The sequence below is a fragment of the Dermacentor albipictus genome, chromosome 1 (assembly GCF_038994185.2).
Source record: "Dermacentor albipictus isolate Rhodes 1998 colony chromosome 1, USDA_Dalb.pri_finalv2, whole genome shotgun sequence".
In the NCBI taxonomy this organism is placed as follows: domain Eukaryota; kingdom Metazoa; phylum Arthropoda; class Arachnida; order Ixodida; family Ixodidae; genus Dermacentor; species Dermacentor albipictus.
Genome location: NC_091821.1, coordinates 406,821,352 through 406,846,076, shown reverse-complemented (window position 1 = coordinate 406,846,076; position 24,725 = coordinate 406,821,352). Strand labels below are relative to the sequence as shown.

Below are 24,725 nucleotides of genomic sequence, written 5' to 3'. Positions count from 1 at the left end.
GCTAGCTTTTAACACACATTTTGAATATGACAGTTCCAGTGCACATGCTTCTAACCGCACGCCCAGACATTTTAACAGGACACACGCAGCAACTGCGTATGGTTCAAACTTGTACAACTAAATTCTGATAGTCAATCACTTTCTTTCTTGAATGGAATACTGTATAATTTGTCTACTTACTGATAACAGTGAGGCAAGTATTTAACGCTATCACAAAGGTTGCAAAAACGCTTCCGATTTATTTTACACTGAAGGTCCTCCAATGTGTCCCCTAAGAAAAGTAATGCAGGTTCATCAGCGTAGAAGAAGGCTTCTGAATACCATAAGACAGAAGGAAAACCTTTGACGTTGAACAAGAAAAAAACAGAGGCCCGGGCACGGACACCTGTGGAACACACAGTGTGGCACTTGGCGGCACCGAAATGAGGTCATTCATAATCGCACATCTTCGCTCAGACACATGTATTTGGAACAAATTTTGCACTACCTCTAAAACTATACTTATCTGTGCTTTCTTTCTTCTTTTTGCAAAAGTATTTCATGTTCAACGGCGTATACACAGTTTTACCTGGATAAAAAATGAGAACGGTATGCTTAGTATTATGTAACGCTGTATGAATAAGTTGGGTGAGTGCAAGAACTGCAGAGGAAGCAGATTTATGAGACCTGAAGCCATGCTGATTTGTGCAAATAACGTCATTATTTATTAAAAATTTCAGCGCACGTTTACATAGTATATTTTCGAACAATGTGTTAATTACTCTTAGAACCGATATTGGATATGTAGTTCGTCAATATAGATTTGTCTCCGTATTTATAGACGGGCACAACTTTTGCAACTTTCAGCACTTTAGGACACACACTCGCTTCTAGCGAGCGATCTAAAAGATACAAAAGATGAGGACCTAATATGCCGATGTTATCATTAATAAGCCTAGCAGCCATCATGCCAAGACCAGCAGATTTTTTTTTTCATGGTTATAACCCCTGAAAGTAGTTCATCTGTATCGATGGTAGTTAATGCGAAGCTATTACTATACAAGCTCCACTGGTAAATTTGCGGGATTTGGAGTACAGGAGGCTTACGTAAATATCTTTGAAAATATCTACAAAGATCCATAGCTATCTTGATTCTCTACAAGAAAAGTAGAAACAAACCGATGACGAAAGGGGTCAGGCAAGGAGACAATTTTTCCAATGCTTTTCGCTGCATGCTTGGAAGAAGAACTGAAGCCATTAAACTGGCAGGGGTTAGGAGTGAAGATCGACGGCGAATATCTCAGCAGCGTTCGCTTTGCAGACGACATTGTCCTATTCAGCAACATTGGGGACGTGTTACAACAAATGATTGAGGACCTTAACAGAGAGAGTGTAACAGCAGGGCTGAAGATTGATATGCAGAAAACAAAGATAATGATCAATAGACTGACAATGGAACAAGAGTTCAATATCGCCAGTCAGCCTCTAGAGTCTGTGAGGAGTACGTTTACCAAGGTCAATTACTCACAGGACACCCTGATCACGAGAAGGAAATTTACAGAAGAATAAATATGGGTTGGAGTGCATACGGCATTGTCAGATCCTGACTGGACGCTTACCACTATCATTGCAAAGGAAGGTGTACAGTCAATGCATTCTACCGGTGATGAGATATGGGGCAGAAACTTGGAGGTTAACAAAGAAGCTCGAGACCAAGTTAAGGACTGCGCTAATAGTGATGGACCGAAGAATGATAGGCGTAATTAACGATAAGAGACAGGAAGAGAGCGGCGTGGATCAGAGAACCAACGGGGATAGCCGATATTCTAATAGACATAAAGAGAAAAAAATTGAGCTGGGCAGGTTAGATAACCGGTGGACCACAAGGGTTACAAAATGGGTGCTAAGAGAAGGGACGCGCAGTCGAGGACGACAGAAGACCAGGTGGGGTGATGAATTCAGGAAATTCACATGCGCAAGTTGGAATCGGTTGGCGCAGGACAGGGGCAATTGAATACTGCAGGGAGAGGCCTTCGCAGCCTTCGTCCTGCAGTGGACATAAAATGGGATGATGATGATGACGACGACGACAACGATCATGATGATGATGAAATGTCAGGCCGTTTGGAAGGTCGAAACACGTAATCAGACATTTATTATGATTCCCTTAAACTGTGCAATATAAACACGCGGTGCAAAGTTTGTGAATAAGAAGTTATGAAATGTAATTAGTTTAATTAATGAATAGATTGCTTTGGTTCTTCCTGTAAGTGATGTCCACCGGCGCAGATAATTAATCTGTAGAAACGCGATTCGAGTAGCTTTTGTGGGCTTTAAACAGTCATTAAAGTAAAAAAAAAAAACATGGGCAGTGTATATACTGTCACGTGTTTATTCGGTGACCGCGTTTCACCGTCTAAGAAATGTTATCGCTCAGTGCAGGACGCGCCTGCATGTATCGGAAGTTTGTCGAATTTTATGCATGGTACTATCCACTGTCTGTTCTCACTGAACCCTGTGTAATCTGATTGCTTGTATGCGCGACGCGAATTGTGTAGAACTTTCTGGAAGACACACTGGCACCAGCGATTATTCTGCAGCCTTAAATGACTCATGTACGAAAGTCGACGCGCTTGCCCCGCAGAGCAAATTTCGACGATCGCCGACTGTGTTCGCCGCTATCGCTGTGCTTTGAGTGTAGCCTGTTTTTGTGGGCACAGGTTCGCCCAATAAAAGTTAGTTTCGTCGTTCACAGTATTGCCATAGTATTGCTACTGTGTTCTTGACCGTCCCTACTAGTGATAATATAATAATACTCGGTTTGCCGGCCACTGAGGCGTCTGATTCCCGGACGAAGGTTCTGCACAATCAGCCTTCAGGGTGTCGGACTCTTCTGTGATCATGAGCGTCATACCCTGTGCATTCTGGATTGCTGAAGAACCCGGGCAAGTATACCTAAACGGAATGAAACATCTGTAGTGGAGACAGAGAACGAAATATTCTTTAAGTGTGAAATGGACCCAAGGGAAAGAAAAGGAGATTTCCTAAGCGACGTATCTGCGGAGTTGCGCAAGTTATTGCGGTTAAATTGTGCCTTGCATTTGAGCGAGAGTGTGATTTTTTTGTGCTTGCTTTCTAGACTAAACATTTAAAGAAATATAGTACTGATAGGCAAACTTTGTTCCTTTCATTTGTTTGCTGCGTGCAAAGAAATGAAAACAACCCTCGTGCTCAACCAATTTCTGTTAACAGCATACACAGTGTACATCCACCTCATGAAATCGCCGACGTGCTTGCTGCAGTCGATTCAGAATGTGGATATCTTAAAGGTATTAAATATTGCGATATCGGACTTTAGTACATGAGTTGATGTATCGTCATCTGGCATATATATATATATATATATATATATATATATATATATATATATATATATATATATATATATATATATATATATATATATATATATATATATATATATATATATATATATATATATATATATATATATATATATATATACTTGTCACCGGAGGCGCCGTACCTTCACCAATGGAAATGCATTGGTTTGAAACACGTGTAATCTTGTTTTTCACTAGTATACTTCAACGTGCACAAGTCTTGAGAGGTCATGGTATATCCCGAACAAAGCACTAAGTACAGCCGTCGTTACTGCAGTTACTTTTGGCGGCCCGCTTTTGGTCGCACAAACCACCGTGGACACAAACGTCCAAGCACCTCATCGACGAGGAAGAACAGTCGTGTCAGTACTGCCAGCGTTTACTGGACCGGCACGCGCGCCAGCCGCGGCCGCCGTGGCGCCTCACGTTCCAGGGCCAGTCGCACGTCTTGTACGCGTCGTTGAACACCAGACCCCGCGCGCACACGAAGCGGTGCGCGCTGCCCCGGTGGCACCGGAAGAACTCGCCGCAGTGCCTGGGGCTCGCGTAGAAGCCCTCGCTGGCGACGCAAGTCACCTCGCCCCGGCGGTCCACGGCGACGCCTCCGGCCGTTCCGGCTGCGACGGGTCTGTCGTGGGCACAGCGCGCGTTCCGCGGCCAGTCGCACACGCCGATGCGCTCGTTGAAGAGCAGCGGTCCGGGGCACTGCACCAACAGCGCGCGCCCGTGGACGCAGATGAAGAAGCGCGCGCAGCTCTTGCTGTCTGCGAAGTGGTCGCCATTTTCGCAGGTCGATGTCGGTCGTATCGGTGCTGGTGTCGTTTTTGTTGTTGTTGCTGTTGTTTTTGTTGTTGTTGTTGTCGTTGCTGCCGGCTTTGGTGCTGGCGTTGTCGTCGGTGTGGCCCTGGCGGGGTAAATGGGGAGCACTGGATCGGACATGATGAAGTCCTCAATGGGCCGGGTGGCAGGAGGTTCAGCTTCTGTGAGGAGAGATGAGTACATGCAGATGCAGAGGGTTCAATCAGTGATGCACGTGGTGACAAATAAAATAATTTCATTTCTTTTTATGGCAGTCTCCGTTGATAAAACCGACTGGGGACTCGAAGCAAGATTATCATTTTGTTGGACCAAACTTCATATAGCAGTGGCGGAATCATAACTTCACTGTAATCGCCAACACGCTATTCACTCATTCGTTCATTCACATTTATTTTCAACAGCCTCGACCGCGTGTGGTCGAATGTACGCACGGCCAACACACACACACACACACACACACACACACACACACACACACACACACACACACACACACACACACACACACACACACACACACACACACACACACACACACACACACACACACACACACACACACACACACACACACACACACACGCACGCACGCACGCACGCACGCACGCGTGGTTCCAAGACAGGGCCCGCCCTGGGCCAAATCCACCTAGGTGGCTTTGCCTGGGCTCGTGTTTTAAAGTCCGGGACCGGGCCGCGCCCGGGTGTTCATCAGTAAGCATATAGCCAGGGCCTGCGTGTGGTTGACCAGGCCACAGAAACACGTACACACGCACGTACACTATACGCTTGCCCGAAGTCGGTATGCGTTTGCGTCAACGGTAGTTTTAAGTTCGTGGGTGGTACAAGAGAAGGCCCTCTCTTTTACAATTCAGCATGTCTTCAGACGAGCGCGACCAGTAACGGATAACTTCAACCTTTACGCGCTGATTGTTGAACGTACACTGGTTGACCGCTGTAGCGAGCACGAAGAGGCAAACGTATTAGTGTTTCAAGCGGTCGGATGAGTCCTGAAATGAACAATGTTCATTGTCGTGGGTATAGCCTGCCTTCATTGCCCCAGAGATGCGGCCCGAAAGGCACCGGAGTCTGTATCCGAAAGCCGCTATAACGCAAAGCCACGAAAAAAAAAGAAAGGAAAGGACTGCAAGAAAAGCTGGACGCGAACTTTCTCGCCAGTTTTCATCACACTCAAGCTCGATACCGGGATGTCGTTGTTCTCGCCGCGCAGGTAGGATTGCGATGTGCATGTTGAGAAGTACAAAACGTAACGCTTGACGCTTGAAGCGCTTGTGCACCCTTTGCAAAGACAATGGAGACGGTAAATTTCATTTACGGTCCCGTTGAATTGTACGTTCATATAGGAGGTTGTGAATAGCAGTGCTATTGGAGGAATTAGAGGGCAGTAAATGGGATATAATAGGGCTCAGTGAAGTTAGGAGGCCAAAAGAAGCATATACAGTGCTAAAAAGCGGGCACGTTCTGTGCTACCGGGGCTTAGCGGAGAGACGAGAACTAGGAGTCGGATTCCTGATTAATAAAGATATAGCTGGTAACATACAGGAATTCTATAGCATTAACAAGAGGGTGGCAGGTCTTGTTGTGAAACTTAATAAGAGGTACAAATTGAAGGTCGTACAAGTCTACGCCCCTACATCCAGTCATGATGACCAGGAAGTAGAAAGCTTCTATGAAGACGTGGAATCGGCGATGGGTAGAGTGAAAACTAAATACACTATACTGATGGGCGACTTCAATGCCAGGGTAGGCAAGAAGCAGGCTGGAGACAAGGCAGTGGGGGAATATGGCATAGGCGCTAGGAATAGCAGGGGAGAGTTATTAGTAGAGTTTGCGGAACAGAATAATATGAGGATAATGAATACCTTCTTCCGCAAGCGGGATAGCCGAAAGTGGACGTGGAGGAGCCCGAATGGCGAGACTAGAAATGAAATAGACTTCATACTCTGCGCTAACCCCGGCATCATACAAGATGTGGACGTGCTCGGCAAGGTGCGCTGCAGTGACCACAGGATGGTAAGAAGTAGAATTAGCCTAGACCTGAGGAGGGAACGGAAGAAACTGGTACATAAGAAGCCGATTAATGAGTTAGCGGTAAGAGGGAAAATAGAAGAATTCCAGATCAAGCTACAGAACAGGTATTCGGCTTTAACTCAGGAAGAGGACCCTAGTGTAGAAACAATGAACGACAATCTTGTGGGCATCATTAAGGAGTGTGCAATGGAAGTCGGTGGTAACTCCATTAGGCAGGATACCAGCAAACTATCGCAGGAGACGAAAGATCTGATCAAGAAACGCCAATGTATGAAAGCCTCTAACCCTACAGCTAGAATAGAACTGGCAGAACTTTCGAAGTTAATCAACAAGCGTAAGACAGCTGACATAAGGAAGTACAATATGGATAGAATTGAACATGCTCTTAAGAACGGAGGAAGCCTAAAAACAGTGAAGAAGAAACTAGGAATCGGCAAGAATCAGATGTATGCATTAAGAGACAAAGCCGGCAATATCAATACTAACATGGATGAGATAGTTCAAGTGGCTGAGGAGTTCTATAGAGATTTATACAGTACCAGTGACACCCACGACGACAATGGAAGGGAAAATAGCCTAAAGGAATTCGAAATCCCAAAGGTAACGCCAGAAGAAGTAAAGAAAGCCTTGGGAGATATGCAAAGGGGGAAGGCAGCTGGGGAGGATCAGGTAACAGCAGATTTGTTGAAGGATGGTGGACAGATTGTTCTAGAGAAACTGGCCACTCTGTATACGCAATGCCTCATGACCTCGAGCGTACCGGAATCTTGGAAGAACGCTAACATAATCCTAATTCATAAGAAAGGAGACGCCAAAGACTTGAAAAATTATAGACCAATCAGCTTACTGTCCGTTGCCTACAAATTATTTACTATGGTAATCGGAAATAGAATCAGGAACACCTTAGACTTCTGTCAAGCAAAGGACCAGGCAGGATTCCGTAAAGGCTACTCAACAATAGATCATATTCACACTATCAATCAAGTGATAGAGAAATGTGCGGAATATAACCAACCCTTATATATAGCTTTCATTGATTACGAGAAAGCGTTTGATTCTGTCGAAACCTCAGCAGTCATGGAGGCACTACGGAATCAGGGTGTAGACGAGCCGTATGTAAAAATACTGAAAGATATCTACAGCGGCTCCACAGCCACCATAGTCCTTCATAAAGCAAGCAACAAAATCCCAATAAAGAAAGGAGTCGGCCAGGAAGATACGATCTCTCCAATGCTATTCACAGCGTGTTTACATGAGGTATTCAGAGACCTGGATTGGGAACAATTGGGGATAAAAGTTAATGGAGAATACCTTAGTAACTTGCGATTCGCTGATGATATTGCCTTGCTTGGTAACTCAGGGTACCAATTGCAATGCATGCTCACTGACCTGGAGAGGCAAAGCAGAAGAGTGGGTCTAAAAATTAATCTGCAGAAAACTAAAGTAATGTTTAACAGTCTCGGAAGAGAACAGCAATTTACAATAGGTAGCGAGGCACTGGAAGTCGTAAGGGAATACACCTACTTGGGGCAGGTAGTGACGGCGGATCCGGATCATGAGACAGAAATAATCAGAAGAATAAGAATGGGCTGGGGTGCGTTTGGCAGGCATTCTCAGATCATGAACAGCAGGTTGCCATTATCGCTCAAGAGAAAAGTATACAATAGCTGTGTCTTACCAGTACTCACCTACGGGGCAGAAACCTGGAGGCTTACGAAAAGAGTTCTACTCAAATTGAGGACAACGCAACGAGCTATGGAAAGAAGAATGATAGGTGTAACGTTAAGGGATAAGAAAAGAGCAGATTGGGTGAGGGAACAAACGCGAGTTAATGACATCTTAGTTGAAATCAAGAAAAAGAAATGGGCATGGGCAGGACATGTAATGAGGAGGGAAGATAACCGATGGTCATTAAGGGTTACGGACTGGATCCCAAGGGAAGGGAAGCGTAGCAGGGGGCGGCAGAAAGTTAGGTGGGCGGATGAGATTAAGAGGTTTGCAGGGACAGCATGGCCACAATTAGTACATGACCGGGGTTGTTGGAGAAATATGGGAGAGGCCTTTGCCCTGCAGTGGGCGTAACCAGGCTGATGATGATGATGATGATGATGAATTGTACGAACACCATTTCTGACTTGTAAACCGGCATTATTGCTACAAACTCCTCCCCGATAACGTAACGTCACAGCTGTTCCTCGTTTTTACACTCTTCGCGCCTCAGCTCTGCGGGATACCACCCGCAACGCCTGCTCTCCGAGAGACGCAACGTGCTAAACAGAGAGAGAGACAGAGAGAAAGAATCCAGGTTCACGTGCTAAACCTGAGCGACTGTAATACGACAGCATTATAAGTTCGGCACACTCACCCCTAAGATTGCACTGATTGCGCCAGGATCGGTCCCATTTTTGAAAAACACAATTAAACCCTTGCGAAGAGGCGTATTGTACGCTGCTGTGAGGATAATAGGCCCACCCACTTTTGGTCAATTGCACAGACTTTGATATCGGCGCAGTTAACTATTACAGTCTATAGAGCGCTGCACGGACCTGATTTTACGGACCGGGAGCGGCCCGGGCCCGCTTTGTGATGCTCGGCCTAGCCCGGGCCAGTGGTTCCATGACCGGGCCCGCCCCGGGCTGGGCCCGGGCATTCAATAGTAAGCTTATAGCCAGGGCCCCCGTGTGCATAAGCAGGCCCGGTTTGTAAGTAAAAAGAAATATCTTTTTTACTTACAGATTGTACCGTATATGTGTCCCCTTCTCGGGATCTAGTCAGCCGCAGTGTATAATCAATGAAATACCGAAATCTTTGTTCCTCCCATGGGAACATCAGTGATCTGGTCGATTGTCTGCGCTGTTATTTCTCTGTTGGTGCGCATGCATTTACCTTGATCGTATGATTTAGTCCTATGAGGTCATTTATAGCATGCGAATAGATGTGTATATATACGAACAGGCGAATTCACAAACATACAACTTAAAACAAAACGCACAAGTAGGAAGGGACACCCCTTGCGTTAGAGCTAAAATAATATAAGTCGATCAGAGCTGTAATAGTGCGATCGCAAAAGCAGTAACAGGGAAATGGTTTGAAGAGCAGTTTTTTGTCAAATTTGTTTTTCCTTACGTGGAAACAATGTTCGTTTTCCTTGAAACGAAAAAAAAAAAATTAGAACTTCATTCAATTTTTGTTTATGTTTTTCTATTTTCTTTGCTAAAGTATACTAAAAGCCAGCTCTCTGCTCGTGCCACTTCAATTTGGCAGAGATTGCCTTGGACCATACAATACATAATGTTCGCATGTGCTCGAAGGCACGACTTAGGCCCTTTAATGAGCGGGCCCGAGTCCAGCCCAGTCCTGTGGCTTCAAGCCCGAGCTCGGCCAGCGGGCCGGGATAGGAGTGACTCCGGAATCGGTCCACAATAAAAGAAAAGGGGGGGGGGGAATAGAAGAAGCAGGCTTCGCTTTAAGTAAACTACCGTAAAGTGCTAAGTTGGGCCAGTTGGTACATGTCTGGAAAAATAAATAAATGGTTAATCTGCGCAAATAACGGGACGTGCTGACTGAGAGAGACTAAGTCTTGTCTGTCAACCGGGTCTCTCAACACGGTTGATAGACACGGTTGCTAAAATAACTCTTAGCGCAGCTAGTCGACGCTCAACTTTCTCGACGCATAGCATGGTTGAACAGGCGCACAACTATGTACCATTGCGCCTTGCACGCCTTTGCAGTGCAGCCTGTATGCCAAGGCCGCAAACAACAACAACAACAACAACAACAACAACAACAACAACAACAACAACAACAACAACAACAACAACAACAACAACAACAACAACAACAACAACAACAACAACAACAACAACAACAACAACAACAATAATAATAATAATAATAATAATAATAATAATAATAATAATAATAATAATAATAATAATAATAATAATAATAAGGGAACATCGTGGAATCTGGTTTTTAAGCTTTCGCTCTCAAGTGTATACGCACGTTTCCTTATTAAGCTTGAGGCGAAATGCATCGGCGTTGTTGACAGCCGTTTAAGAGCGCAAAGAATAATATGAAAAGAAGAAAAAAAGAAGAAAATAAAGCACACCGATGACACGACGGGCGCTCAATTTTGAACTTGCAGCAAATTATGTTGGAATTTAGTTGGAGTTTTCAGAAAAAAAAAGAAAGAAAAAATGTTTCTTCGGTAACTGACTTTATCGTGTCTCAAAGACATGTCGATGACTGAATGTTGTCCGCGACGAGTTAACGTTTACAGAGAGAGAGAGAATACAGGAAGGCAAATTGAAAAAATGGCTGTGGCTTAGCTAAGGTTAAGCCCAGGATGCGAAGCATACTAGCCTTTATTTTAGTTGTTGAACCACTGTTTAGCCTGGTGAGCTGCTGTTGCTTGGCTATATTTGGTTCGGCTAGACGAAGAAACAACTCATGCAGGCGAGCGCACGAGCTGAGACCCGGCTATGTAGCTACGCGGCCGCAAGCGAGCGCACGAGTTGAGCTTTCGCTTTTGCAGTTGTTATGACGTCATATGGTAGCTACGCTGCCGCGCGCGGCGCAGCAAGGAAGAGCGTGGTTGTGCGGCTAGTATGCTTCGCATAAAAGAACGCCGCAGAACGCGCCGGTGCTCCGTAATACACGAGTCTATATACTGCACGTACCGGCGAGGCTGAGGGCTGTGGCACCGTTGCACGTAGCGCACGCCACGCTGACAACCAGGGCCAGCCACCACATCTTCAGCGCTTCCTTGCTTCGCACGTTGAACTGCTTCGAGGAGCCTCTGGAATGAAGCACACGACAGCGCACACGTTACGACGTACTCGCGACGGTGTCTCGACTATTGCCAACCACTCGCACCTCAGTGAGTTCGCGGCACAAGCGCCGCGTTCCGTATACAACGGCCAGCGCGTTGGGTCACTGAACGGGTTGACGCGATACGAAGGTTGACGCGCGGGACCGATCCAGTTTGTCAGCGCTTTCTCTAAGCATGCATTTGCGAAAGGTTACGGGCCAACCTCATCCGGAAGCAAAACAGCGCCGTTAAAATGATTCGGAACCTGTTTCTTTTTTATCACCCGGAATGAAAGATTTCGAGTGGAAGGGGTACGAGTTTATGTGCCTGCGCGTCTTCAGTGGCCTGTTGAGTTTCGAGCCATGCGTCGCACAATACGAAGCCAAAAGTCGGCTGCTCCTTAAACATGGGCTCATGCTTTTATATCTTTGAACAAGGTAATTGGGGTTTAGACATCCGTTTATTATTGCAAATCATTGTTATACCGAATGAAATCGCGTCGCATATGTCCTAAGCACGTATGTGCACGTACCAATGTGAGTCCATGCAGACGTCTTTCCGTCAGCCGGGCTCTCAACCACACCCAACTTCCGGACTCTCGATAAAATGAAATGTTCAGACGAAGTACTAGAGAAACGAATGCTTCGGTAACGGAAAACCTATTTACAGACCTTAAAATGTGACGTTAGCATTTTGACAATACAAAAAACGCCGAACAGCCAGCAATACGCTAAAATGAGAGCACACCTTTTCAATGCACGTCCTATGAACTCGTTAGATGCTTCGTTGACAGCCTTTACTTAATTTTTTTTTTTTCGTGCGCTTTCATCATTTGAAGGTGTGGCCAAGCGAAGCGGGGCCGCAATCTCACTACGGGATTATACGTTCGCACTGATAGAGGAAGTTCCACTGCCTGTTTTTCTGGCAAGGCCTGGCTATATACATGCCACCAGCAGAGCTCTGGCATAAGATGCTGTGGGACTTTCGTCCATTCGAGCAAGTAAGCGGCCATTGTTTGAAACAGTCGTCTGTCTCCGCATTTGAAACCCTCCTCTCCGCTTTACATTTACGACGTTCGTGAACTTGAACCCGGAAGCGTGGCTCGTGAAGTCGGAGAGGCCACTGTGATTGCGAACACGAGTTGACGCATCTTGTTTCCGTTGTGCTTGATTGATTATACACCCGACCAGCGATGGCGGAGAGAAAGAGAGAGAGAAGTTGGTAAGTGACAGCATTGACGGTGCACAGTGTACGGGGGAACAGAGGCATTCCTTGTTTCCGAGGGGATGTCAGGAGACACCGAAGGAACGAACGCGCGGAACGAAGTATAACTTTGCCGACAGGCTATTCCTCGCCTGTCAGATTCTTACCAGTGAACGTCGTTTACCTGCTTACGTGTTATGAATGCATCATGCATTTTACGCAAACCTATGAACAGAAGCGAACGCCTATGTAATCGACTCATTTTTCTCCGGTCTTGTATATGACCGGAGAACTGCATGAAGGCTCTCTGTAGAATACAGCTGGGCTATCCAACGCGTGCGGTGTGGTTTTGAGCCTGTGTATGGTGCTCTAACCCGCATGCTACACCGTGGCATGCAGTGTTCTCATAGTCACACACGGTACTGACACGGTTGCCTCTGCGAATAGCAGGTGCTACGTCTGTGTCACATAGCATGAAGCGATGCCTCATGAATTTGTACGCTGGTGTTGCGACTGACACCAATTGTTATGGGGACGGCGTTTCGGCGACCTTCAACAGCGTCTGCTTGGAGCTCGAACCAGGCTGATCATCGGAGAGGGTTCGGCAGGGCAGACGAGGTAATGTAAAAACAATAACAGAACTTTAATACATCGTTACTGGTGAGCGTAGCGCTCCAAGACAAAAAGTACAGAAACGTTCGGCGTTCGTGCTCCTGCATGCACGTAAGGGCAGAGATGATGTGTCTCCACGTGGCGGCTCGCTGACTTTCTTATACCCTCCACCACCCGGGCAACCTCATTCTCTCTTGCTCCCTGGTAGAGGGACTTGTCAGGACACGTCGGGTCAACCCACACAGAAGAATACGGAGAGAAACCACTCCCTGGCGTAGAGGGGGTGAACGTAGGACAAAGGAGAGTAGGATTTGCACTGGTGTATAATGCCGTCGCACACACCCGACGAACAAGTCTTTTCATGTTGACTAAAGCCCCTCCATCCACGCGCCACCGCCGCTGTGGCGCGTGGATGTAGGGGCTTTAATGTTGACAAGCGTGAAGATTAGGCACGTCGTATCTCAGGCGTTTGACATCCGTTCCATTCATTGTCGCACAAAGTGAACCGCAACACTGGTTAAAATCAACCTGTTTACTCAGGGAAGCCAAGTACAGTGCTCACGGAATGAAACGCGACAGCGAGTATTTGGTAGAACCCAACATATGTGCAGAGAACTCGAGAGTACCATGTCATGTCGCTATGAATCTGGTCACTAAAGGTGGCTCTGACTGCGCTCTAAGTGTACACACCGAAGTTACGTCGATGTGACACGAACTGCAGCCGGTGGAAACGAAAGTCTGGGCATTAGTTAGCCCTAAATTGACGCGTTTCATTCCGTGAGCACTGTACACAGACGATTTGTTGTTAAATGTAGGATTAGCTAGGGCTGAGGATTAAACTAGCCATAAGCTCAATGTCATTAATGAAGGAAAATGGAAATGACGGCGGTAGATGAGACTACTTCCGCTGGTGGAAACCGAACTCACAACAATCTTTGCACGATATCCGCGCTTCTTGCCCCACTCCTTGACTTGCGAAGGCGTCTGCCCCTGTCGATTTTCTTCCGTGCTTGTGTGCGTGTTTTCAACCTATAGCCTTGGGAGTGTTCGTCAGCATCCCTCGCTAGAATGGCGGCGCATGTGGATCGTTCCTATGCCGCAGGTAGAGTGGCTACCCCAGGCGTCGCACAGCACGTGATATTATAGGATTAGTCAACACGCCAATGAATTATCGTATACTGCATCAAGGCATCAAAGCTTTCAGAGTCGGGACCGTCGCTATGTGTTGAGTGGGAACAACCATGCAGGGCAGCTGAGGGGACAAATTTTTGAGTAGCTAATCACAAGAAGCCAACAGTTATGAAGACAAGGAAGGTATCAGGGAAACTGCTTGTACGTTTTCCATTATCATTGAAGTTTAGAAACAGCTGTGGATGACCATTAAATTTGTCGTAAAATAATTCTAAACTTCGATCGGAAGGAAAGATTCGAGCGGAAGGAGCGCGAGTTCAACAACAACAACAACAACAACAACAACAACAACAACAACAACAACAACAACAACAACAACAACAACGACGACGACGACGACGACGACGACGACGACGACGACGACGACGACGACGACGACGACGACGACGACGACGACGACGACGACGACAACGACAACAACAACAACAACAACAACACAGAGAGTTAATTTCTCTTATGCTTTCCTTGTTTGCTTCATTTGATTGCTACTACAAATCGAGTCCTTTATTAAGAATCCGTTGGGGCGGGAGAAGCAAGACTACGAAATTGTGCAAGTTCATATTGTCATTGCGCTGTCACGCGAAGCGCACTGAGAAGTGATGGGAAAACGACGCAGGTGGACGGAACAGAACTCCATTTTTGACAGGCACTGTCAGTGCCTCTTTTGTGTTAGTGCCCTCTTTTGTGACTCGCGACAGAGCAGGATAACAATGCGGATGTGTCACAATACCCAGTTGCTGACAGCGAAGACGCCGCATCTGTGAGGGAATTTTCCAGAAGTGGCAATTGAACTACTGTTGCGTATCTGGAAAATCAGTTCTGCGGAATTCCGCAAGGTGGAACAAATGTCATGAACGGCGCATCCACCCGAACGTAGCACGAAGCTACAAAGGGAACACATACGCGTTTCTCAGAAAGAAAGCTTCCCACTGGAGGAAAAATTCGCCCTTTTCCGGGATTCGAACCCGACACCAATGCCTTTCCGGGGCTGTCGCTCTACCATCTGAGCTGACCAGGCGGCTATGGCAGACCGCAGCGCGGGGGCGAATTAATCGACAATTAATCTACAACTCGAGAAATATATTCCCCTTTATGACACCTAATTCATCCACCTTGCGAGATTCCGCAGAACTGATTTGCCATATTGAGTGCCCTTGCGCTTCGAGTTGTCGACCAACTTCCACCAAGAACGCGCCCGCCTATATATATCTCATGAGTCCGGCACGGGTTCGGCAGTTGAGTGAGTGAACGAGCGAGTGAGCGAACGTGTCAGCGGAGAAGGTTCGGTGACACTTGGCGCCAGTGTTGTTGCAATATCAGTGGAGTATTGACACCTGGGGCCATTATAGATGCAAAGGCTTCAGAGGAACGATGAGGCGGTCCTTTAATATGCTCGTATCGTTGCGGGAAATTGAGCATACCGATCGATGCCGTTTTTCTCTTACTTCACTGTGTGCAGCCAGTCCATTCGGCAGTTAAGTACAATGCCTGTTTTGTGGTACCGTGAAAACTCGGAATAATCAGCCAATGCCACTCGAAGGCCCGTTTATACATGATCCTGTTCCAAAACTCGATCCAGGGTGCTAATTCGCTCACCGCATCCTCCCCCACCCCTTCCTCCTCCTCCCCTAGAAAGATATTCGCACTTTTATCCTTCTAATCCTTGATTTTCATTAGAAGGACTTTGCTCATAAAGTGCTAATGTTTCGGAGCGTTCGGCTACCATTGGAGGTGTCAAAATCTCAATTCAAGCTCTCAGAAAAGCCGAGGCTTTAATGCATACGCCAGATGCATATTTGTAACGAAAATTTAGGTAGCGCAAAATAAACACAGTTGCAAAGGTGGGTGACGAGCGCTAACCTAGTGCTTGTTCTTCGTATATACCTGTCCTTCTTATAGTGTTTTAGTACTACTTTCCGTTGCAAGTATACATCTAAGACCGCGAAAAAGTTTACTGTATAAATGCATATATTCAGCTGGCATCAACGTTCGTTGTCGTATACAATCAACAAGACTGCAGACAAGCGGACTCCTCTACAGTGAGCACATGCATGCTCGGCAAAGAAAACATGGTAATCACGGAAGAGAAGAGCGCGAACTCTTTTTTTTAAGGATTTGACCACGAAATAAAGTTGCTGTCCCAGAGATGAGCAGGGAAAATGCTAGCGGTTTCTGAAATGATTATTTTATGTCAACTGATCCGGAAACAGTTACGGAACGTAATTACATCCTCAGAGAAATTAATGGCCCTCCGTTATTATCAGTCATTCCTCCAGTGAAACATTTATTAATCTGCAACATCGCTGACGCTTTGGTATATCAGATACGTTGGAACGAGCGCATACAAGCAGAACCGCAACAAAAGCTCTATTCTTCCTGCAGGTTACGCCTTGCGAAAAGAAAAAACATGCTTTTTTTGTTCCCCCCCCCTCTCGCCCCTCCTCTCTTTTTCGATGTACCCGAACTGGGCGAAGTCGAGTGTGCAGATATTAAATGAAATGACCGTATCCATCCATCAGAAAGTACTTAGAGTCGCCGATCATTAATTTCCCCTCCACTCGGCCCATAAACCGAGCGCAACGGGGGTGTGATGTATCGGCGCAATTAATAACCCCAAGCGTAAGGCCTCGACAACAGGAGGTTTCAACACCGCACGTTTCGTGCCAGTGTCAGTGACCGACCGGGAAGAGAGCGACCGGCGCGAACGTCAAGTGTATTCCGCAGCTTCCGCGAACTTGCGCAGGGACGCAGGACGGTATACACGTATACCTCCTGCACGTTGGGCTTACCCGCCAGCTCCTGCGGCAATGGCCGCAAAAGCAAGACGAAATTCCGTCTGTTACACAACCGGCCCTCAACCGTGACACTGGCACATACGTTTCACTATAAATGTTCGGAAGGACGAAGCTTATAAATGGCCCGGGAAACAGGATCGATGGACTGACGACGTGTGGAGCTGAGAAAGCAAGAACCGCTGCGGTTGTGTAGCCTCTCGGTCGACGGAAGCTTGCTTCACCGCCGCATTCGCGGCGTTCCTGAGGCGGGACGCTGTTTCGAAGCGCGCTCGTGTCACGAGATAAATAAAACGGGATCAGCAGCGAGCTCCCACCAGGCTTCCGAGAAGCGCCACGCATACGGACGTCCGATTTTTATTTATTTATTTATTTATTTATTGTTCTCGCTTACAAGTTACACTGGCAGCGTGGCGAGCATGGCTGGCCTTCCGGCAGGCTGAGAGAGAGAGAAAGAGAGAGAGAGAGAGAGAGAAACGACGTCTTCGTATTAATGTGATTGCGGATGTTGTGAATGCCATCCTATAATCCATGGTCGCACACTAACACTATATCTACATCCATGCCAATCTATGACCCTTAGAATTCTTAGAAGCTCGTGGACGTGAAACCAAAGGGAGAGAGGGTGGGGGGAGGGTGTCCTGTAGCACGTTTATGGCACGCATTTTTATAAAGATTGCACCGACGTCCTGTTTAAGAGCGTAACGCCAAAGCCACTAAACAAGCACGGCGGGTGTCAGAAAACGTGGAACAGCAAGGACACGACACGTAGCACATTGTTCATAGGTCCCAGTGACCTTTTCAGTAACTCCGTTGTTGCCAATAGTTTCGCCTGGTTCAGCAACTTGTCTGTGTAAACTTACACGATATATTACACGATATTACGCGAAGTGCAAGACTCCTAGCTGTGGTGGCAGTATGACTTGCAGTAAGCGTAAGCTACCTAATTAAAAACGGGCTGTTGTGCTAGGCGTCCTTTATTTTAATCCTGCCATCAGATAAGTTCATTCACGCTTATTACTTAAAGCCAACGTCTTAGCGACTTTACCGCCACTTTTCCGCATCGGAAATGTTTCAAACCTCTTTCGTGGACCTGTCCCGGTGGTAGTGCGACGCCCCGTTAATAAAATTACACCGTTTTAAGGTTTCAGCTCTGTTATTGCTTCGCACGTTTAATGTTCAAGTCTAAGAATATTTAAGATAAAAGACATACGCTGTCGCTCTTTTGTTTCATGTTTCATGTTTCATGTCATTTGTTTGTGGTCTGCCATTCTCAAAATTGTGAGGAATAACTTTGTCAAGAATGTAAAACCTGCTAAAACCTCACGGCGCTCCCAACGGCGACAACAACGGCCAAAACCTGCGAAGTGCGTACGGTGACGACACTTTCCACACTTGCACCACTCGTTCAGACTTGAAGAAACGAATTTTCCTGCTCTTGCCGGAACATGCACAAATGATTATCGAATCGAAAGCTCTCCTTGTGAGAAACTATGCACCGGGTGTTTCTCTCTTTCTTTTTTTTCGTAGATCATACAGAAATTTTGATAATCACCTGTGGCAGCTAGATAGCATAATTATAATAACTGAGCTGGATTACTCAAAGAGGCGGATATTACTTGCATGAGAAATCGAAATGCATAATCAACTAATTAACCAAAAATAACTAAATAATTTTCTAATTAATACCTTACGGCCCACATTGCTATTCACAAATTGTAGCCGGTGAGTTCGTAAGGCGCATCCACTTGGAAGGACTTTTCAGGTTGCCACCAAGTTCCGAGATATTAATTCCTTAAGTTGGTGATAAAATACATTGGCATCCCAGTTACTTTTGCGCTTCAATGCATAAAACGACGTTTTCCTAGAAACTGAAGTGGAACGACGGTACATTTTCCCCCAAGTTTGACGGCTCATATATCGAAACCAGTCCATGCACCCCCAATATTCGCTTCGAGTGGATATACCTTGACAAACTCACCGGCTACAAGTCGTAAATTGCAATACGCGCCGTAATGTAATTAATTAAAACAGTTAATTAGTGATATTCTTCTATTCAGTCGATTAGGCATTTCAATTTCTCGGGTGAGTAATGTCCGTCGGTATCTGCCGCAAACTATATTTTAAAATATTGTGTGGTCTAAAAAAATAATAAATGAAAGAAACACCCCATACATACGTTTGAATGTGGAAATGACTCGCTCAGTCGTCTGCGCAGTTGTGTATGCTGCATGAGTGCATCGATGTCAGTGGGATTCTAGCATTTGGAAGTGCCTGTAAAACTGTGCCTGCTTGCTTCGCTTATAGTGCATCGTGCGATAAATCTCGATGACATATCTTTCTTATAACACAGTATAATCTTCAGCTGCGCGTTTATTTTGGCAGAAAGAAAGTGCATGTTTCTGGGAGCCGAGTTAAGCAAGGGCAGTGCAAAGTGGCACTGTCTGCGTACGGGAGCGATATCTGGTAGCATATATATAAGTATACCACGGGTTTCAGCAAAGACTGTCTCTTTTATTAGGAATATTGAAGGTAGAATGATTTTTTTTGTTGTTGTTGACGCATACCACCTGCAGTGCTTACAGTACACTGGCAGCGGGGGCAAGTAGTAGCGGTGACGGTAACGGTAGAGCGGTGACGGTAACGGTAGAGCGGTAACGCTACGTTAAAGTGCTATCTGGTACTATATCAACAGCGACAGGCGCCGTATATTATATATGCGCGACAAGGCGGCACCTGGCCATTTATAGCGTTCTGTATCACGCGGGTATATTCGGCGTCGTTAACTACATCCCCACTGTTATAATTTAGCATCAAAAACACAATGAAAAAAAAGGGGGGGGGAACTGAACCAACTTTAAAAAAAAAGCCGCACCAAATTACAGCTTGTTGACATGTTGATAGGTCATGCTCCGTTTCTTAAAGACGAGGCGCACGCCGTGACACAGTAGATTCCAAATTTGCTTATCTTTGGATGCTTATGTGTACTCCCATCACTCCGAATTACGCGAAGGAATCATCCATAGCCGCAAGGACATTGTTCAGTGTAATTCACTTATACCCATTGTCACAAAACGTGGAAATCTAACCCTTCTAACAAGTTAGCGTTGTACCTTAATTGGCTGACGTTTAAACTGATCCAACCCCTCCCATCCACGCCATCGTCCCCTCCACTCCCGATCCCGCCCGTACCTTTTCGTAACACTTACAAAATAAGGAAAACGTGTCTTTAGAACGTTTGTGCGTTCGCTATCTTGGCAGGGTACATTTTCAGAAACTTGCACCATTCCACGATAGTTAAATACTATATTTGCTTCTGTCAGTATGTGAGAAGACGTCGAAGAAACGGTAGAGCGGATACTGCACGGCAATGAAGCCGTAATTTTAACGTTTGAGCAAGAAACCAAAAGACACTAAGCCGGTACGTTACGCAGCATGGAGAAATTTGACCAGAACATGGCTTAACGTGTATACGCTCTACAGCCGACGTTCGCACTGTATGAAAGTCATCTTGATCTGCGTGAGGGCTCAAATTCGCACAGAAAACGACTGCTTACAGCTGAATCTCACCATTTTATTTAATATAGCTGATGCTAAAATTTCAGAAATACTGCGTTTCGAAAGGCAGAATTTGACTGTTGTGCCTTATATGTACGATGCCACTTCCGTATCAGTAATCGCATTGGAATAAATGCGCAAACTCATATTACAGATGTTCGCGGCCACAGTAAGGGACGTACCATTATATACGGAGCATTTATAGAGGAAATGCAGTGTGTGAGAGCGTAAAGCATTCTGCGTGACACAAGACAGGTCATGTAACTTCACGACACAGCTTCGCAGCGCGTACAGCTGCACAAACCACGGGGCACCGCACATGTAATGCAACTTATACTATACAGAACTTTAAACTGAAATTGTGCTTGCCCATTACATATGGAGCCAATGCAAGAGCGCGTTCCGGAAGACTGGAATTTCTTTTTCACCAACCAATATGTATACATGCATAGCTTCCCGATCGGTCAGTCCGTTATGACTAACACTTGTTTATCATGCGTGCTCTGAAGCGGGCACCCCGCTCGGCGGTCAGTGCAGTACAGCGGCAAAGTTTTCAACCATCATAATTTACTCTCCATTCTACAAACTCTGCGTCGTCTCGGTCCATCCATCTTAATTTTACTGTGCTGGCAGCGTAAACAGAAATACGACATATAGGATGCTATTAGGTGTCACCCACCGTTATTTGGGCTCCCTAACGAATAAATAGATAGTTACATGTCCATTAGTAATACCGGGAGAAGGGCAGAAAAAGACCATAGGCATAAGACCATGGTACACACGTACCCGATGCAGCGCTGTGAGAACGGAGCTCGCATGGTTGCCGCCACGCCGACCAGACGACGCCGTCCACTTCTGGCGCCCAACGTAGCCCGAAGTGCGACGACGGGTCACGGCCGCTAAAGAAGAGCTTCGTATTCCTTCTCTTTTCACCATTGTGCCAACCGCTGCGCCCCTCCCACGCATTCACCACCCGTCGGTCGCGGGTAGGGAAGACAATCTCGAAATGACCACGACGTCTTTCGCGAAGCCGGTCTCCCTTTCAACGTTACTTCTGGCCGTTTGGACCGGGGCGGTCAGCTGTATATATACGCTCTGTTATGAGCCCCGCGGCATTAATACAGTGCAGCGCCGTGAGAGCTGTTGTGGGCGTCGCCTGATCGCTGGCTGAATTCAAGAAACAATTCGTGCCTAAGGAAGCTTCCTGACGATGCAGTATCACTGGCTATCGCGTTCGGCCAGCGCACAGGTGGTCGATAACTGTAAGTCCCCCTCTTATAGGTTGAATAAAATAAAGCACACAAGAATTATTTTGTAAGGTTTGAAATAGCGCGCCAAGGCTGGCACAGACTGTACCACATCTTGGCGCATGTCACATGCCTCGGTACCCTTTGTACAGTAGAAGAGTTGTAATTTCAAAAGTAAATGTGTACTTCAGTAGTCTTCACAGATTCTAAGAGATTCTATGCACCTTACAAGTCACACGTGCACATAAAGTTAGAACCACGCACGCTTAACAGACGATACGAGAGCAACCAGTCCCGTGTACCGGACCTCTGATTAGCTATCTCGCTTGCTTTATATGGGTTCCGCCGTGATGCACCTATTTAGGGTGACAGGGAAGCTTGGCAGCAGGGGCTCGGACGGTGCCCGCGTGGCGGTCGCACCACCATGCAAACTGAACTTGGAATTGCGACCAGTGTACGGTTTTCGTGCCCTCGCTGGAGCGGTTGGCGGGCTCTGAGCGAATATAAACCATGACACGAGAACGAATGTTAAGGGGAAAACCCTTGTACGGGGAGTCGCAGCCTTGACCGAGCAAGTGTTTTTCACAGCTTGCGGTTGACACCTTCGAACGTTCAATGATACACTGCGCAGCAAGAGAGAACAAGAAAGGCCGAAAAACGAAAGAAAGAAGCGCGTCCTGATTATGCGTATACGTACGCCGCAGACGTTTCCGAAGAAAATGCACTCCAGGGGTTTGCGGGTGCATTTCTGAGGAGATCTCCCAAGGGGTGACAGGTAGGGACGGACACGGGGTGGGTTAAATTACTTGAGGCAGTCTATTAAGATTGCGATACGCTGTCTTGAAAGTTGCCCTCCTGCGAGGCGATGGAGCCACCGATGCCTGATGCTTAAGAACCTCAACAAATCGCAGTCCCCCTCCCCTTTGCTCACACATTTTCGAGCCTTTTTTTTTTTGGTTATATATGGTGCGGAAACATTTGAAAGCTTCTGCAGAATATACGGACGGTGCGGACAGGCTGTCAGAAGATAACCCGCGGTGGGGCGATCCGCGCATGTAGGTGGGGCAATGGCCAGGCAAGCACTGGCTCGTATCCATAAATATCAGCTGGAGTGGAACCTGAGTTAGCTGACCTACGCGCTAGTGTCCATACTCGCGGTTTTGATATATCTGCATTTTTCACTGAGGCCTTCTTTGAAGAGTCTTTTAAGAGAAAGAGAGAAGGAGATAGAGAGAGGGGGCTGTACTTTGCTAGTCGTTTCAAGAGATCGCTACAGACGACTCCAGAGAGTGGACCATATGATATGGTCAACAACAACAGCGTTTTTCGAAGTATCTCGTGGTAAAAGACAACAACAACAAAGACAATTAATGGCGTTGAAACGTAGAAACTTCCGAAGAACGACACAAGCAATTGGATAACGACAGATTGCACAAGCGTGCCAAGCGCGCTGCCGAAACGCATGAACAGCGACAAGCCCGACTATAGCTGCGGACGTTGCATATCAGCATCGCAAGGTCGAGGAATGTGTGTTTTTTGCTACGGCTGCTACTGCCATCTTCAAGCGGGACTTGATCGACAACCTGTTTGGCTTTGCGTGTTGTGTGCGTGACAGACTGTGGCACAAGAAGGACTTGGACTGCATCACCGCCCTCATGTACGCGAACTTGGCTATGGCTTTTCCCGACGTTGAAGAATTGTCTTCGTCTAAAATGTGTAGAACGTGTAAGTCTTCGCATGGCTCATACTAAAGTGCCTTTGGACTCTGTGAGCAATGGGCATAAATATCCGGCCGAACCTGCCCACTTCCCGCGGCTCCGCTCAACTGCAAAGTGGAACGCGTGATTTCTCCTCGCATACCCTTCATGGAAGTGCGAAGGCTGCTCTACAACACTGGCCAGTATACAAGGCGGGAAGCCACAAAACGGTCTTTGTGCAAGTCTGCAATCCTCCTCCTTTCCCGTGTCAACCGGGTAACCCTGTATGCAATGTGCAAGCCAGTGTGCATGACTATGCGTATCATGTGTGCAATAAAACAACAGTTTAACAACTACATCGAGACTGCAAAGGATTTAATTAGCAACCGGTCAAGCAATGGCCTAGCAGTGCTAACTTGGTGCGAGAAAATGGCTAACTTGGTCAAAGAAAATGTGCTTTCGCACGATATTCCGTGGTTGGCACACCTAAACCGTCTGTAATTTTTTTACTGCTTCCTCAATATTTCCCGCGTTATAATTTCAAATCTCCCGTACTTCCTTCTTGTTGATCAGTTGGACAGTTCAGCAAGTTACATCTGATCTCTTGAGTTAGATACTTTCATGCTTTGTGTTTTTTATTGCGTCCTTTGTTTCTTGGGATAGCTTGACTACGGGTTGCCTTAATTGATGCCTTACCTCCCACTTCTGATGACGTTCTCTTCATCGTCATCAGCCTATCCTTATGTCCCCTGCAGGACGATACCTCTCCCTGCGATCTCCAATTGGCCCTGTCTTGCTCTAGCTAATTCCAACTAGCGCCAGAAATTTCCTGGTTTCATCACCCCACCTATAGTATTGCAGTCAAACGCACGCACTGCGCCTCTCTAAAGGTAACTGCGCTGGCTACGCTCGTGCGCTGATGCCTTGACAGCACGACGGCGCGAACGCACCTCGAGTATCCATGTCGCAATGATAAACCTTTTAAGCTTGCCGGTGGCGCTCTAGGTATCGTACGCAGAGACCCCGGTATGTGCGGTGGTGTGCACGGGTGCTTAACACCTCCCCCCCCTATATATATATATATATATATATATATATATATATATATATATATATATATATATATATATATATATATATATATATATATATATATATATATATATATATATATATATATATATATATATATATATATATATATATATATATATATTCCCGCTATACCATGGTGACTTTGCTTGCTCTTTCTTAATTTGTCGCAAGCTGTTACCTCGTCTACAGGATCTCGCATATACAGCTCCAATATATAATTTTCAAAAACCGTGAGGCGCGATTACCATGCAGCGTGATCGAAATTG

At 46.3% G+C, this 24,725-nt stretch overlaps 1 protein-coding gene across 1 annotated transcript; it reads right to left on the bottom strand.

The window, feature by feature from the left end:
- Positions 1-3,518: 3,518 nt before the first annotated feature.
- On the bottom strand, positions 3,519-21,548 carry LOC139058098 (probable chitinase 10). The gene is made up of 3 exons (XM_070536749.1): positions 21,207-21,548; positions 10,934-11,052; positions 3,519-4,363 (listed from the first exon to the last, which is right to left on the bottom strand). The coding sequence occupies exons 1-3, from the start codon at positions 21,236-21,238 to the stop codon at positions 3,747-3,749; spliced, it is 768 nt and encodes a 255-aa protein (XP_070392850.1). The 5' UTR covers positions 21,239-21,548; the 3' UTR covers positions 3,519-3,746.
- Positions 21,549-24,725: the final 3,177 nt, after the last annotated feature.

Coding starts and splice junctions, on each gene's coding strand:
- LOC139058098 (XM_070536749.1), bottom strand. CDS start 21,238: ATGCGAGCTCCGTTCTCACAGCGCTGCATCGG. Junction 11,053..21,206: donor TTCTCACAGCGCTGCATCGG/GTACGTGTGTAC, acceptor GCTTCATTCCAG/AGGCTCCTCGAAGCAGTTCA. Junction 4,364..10,933: donor CACAGCCCTCAGCCTCGCCG/GTACGTGCAGTA, acceptor CTCTCCTCACAG/AAGCTGAACCTCCTGCCACC.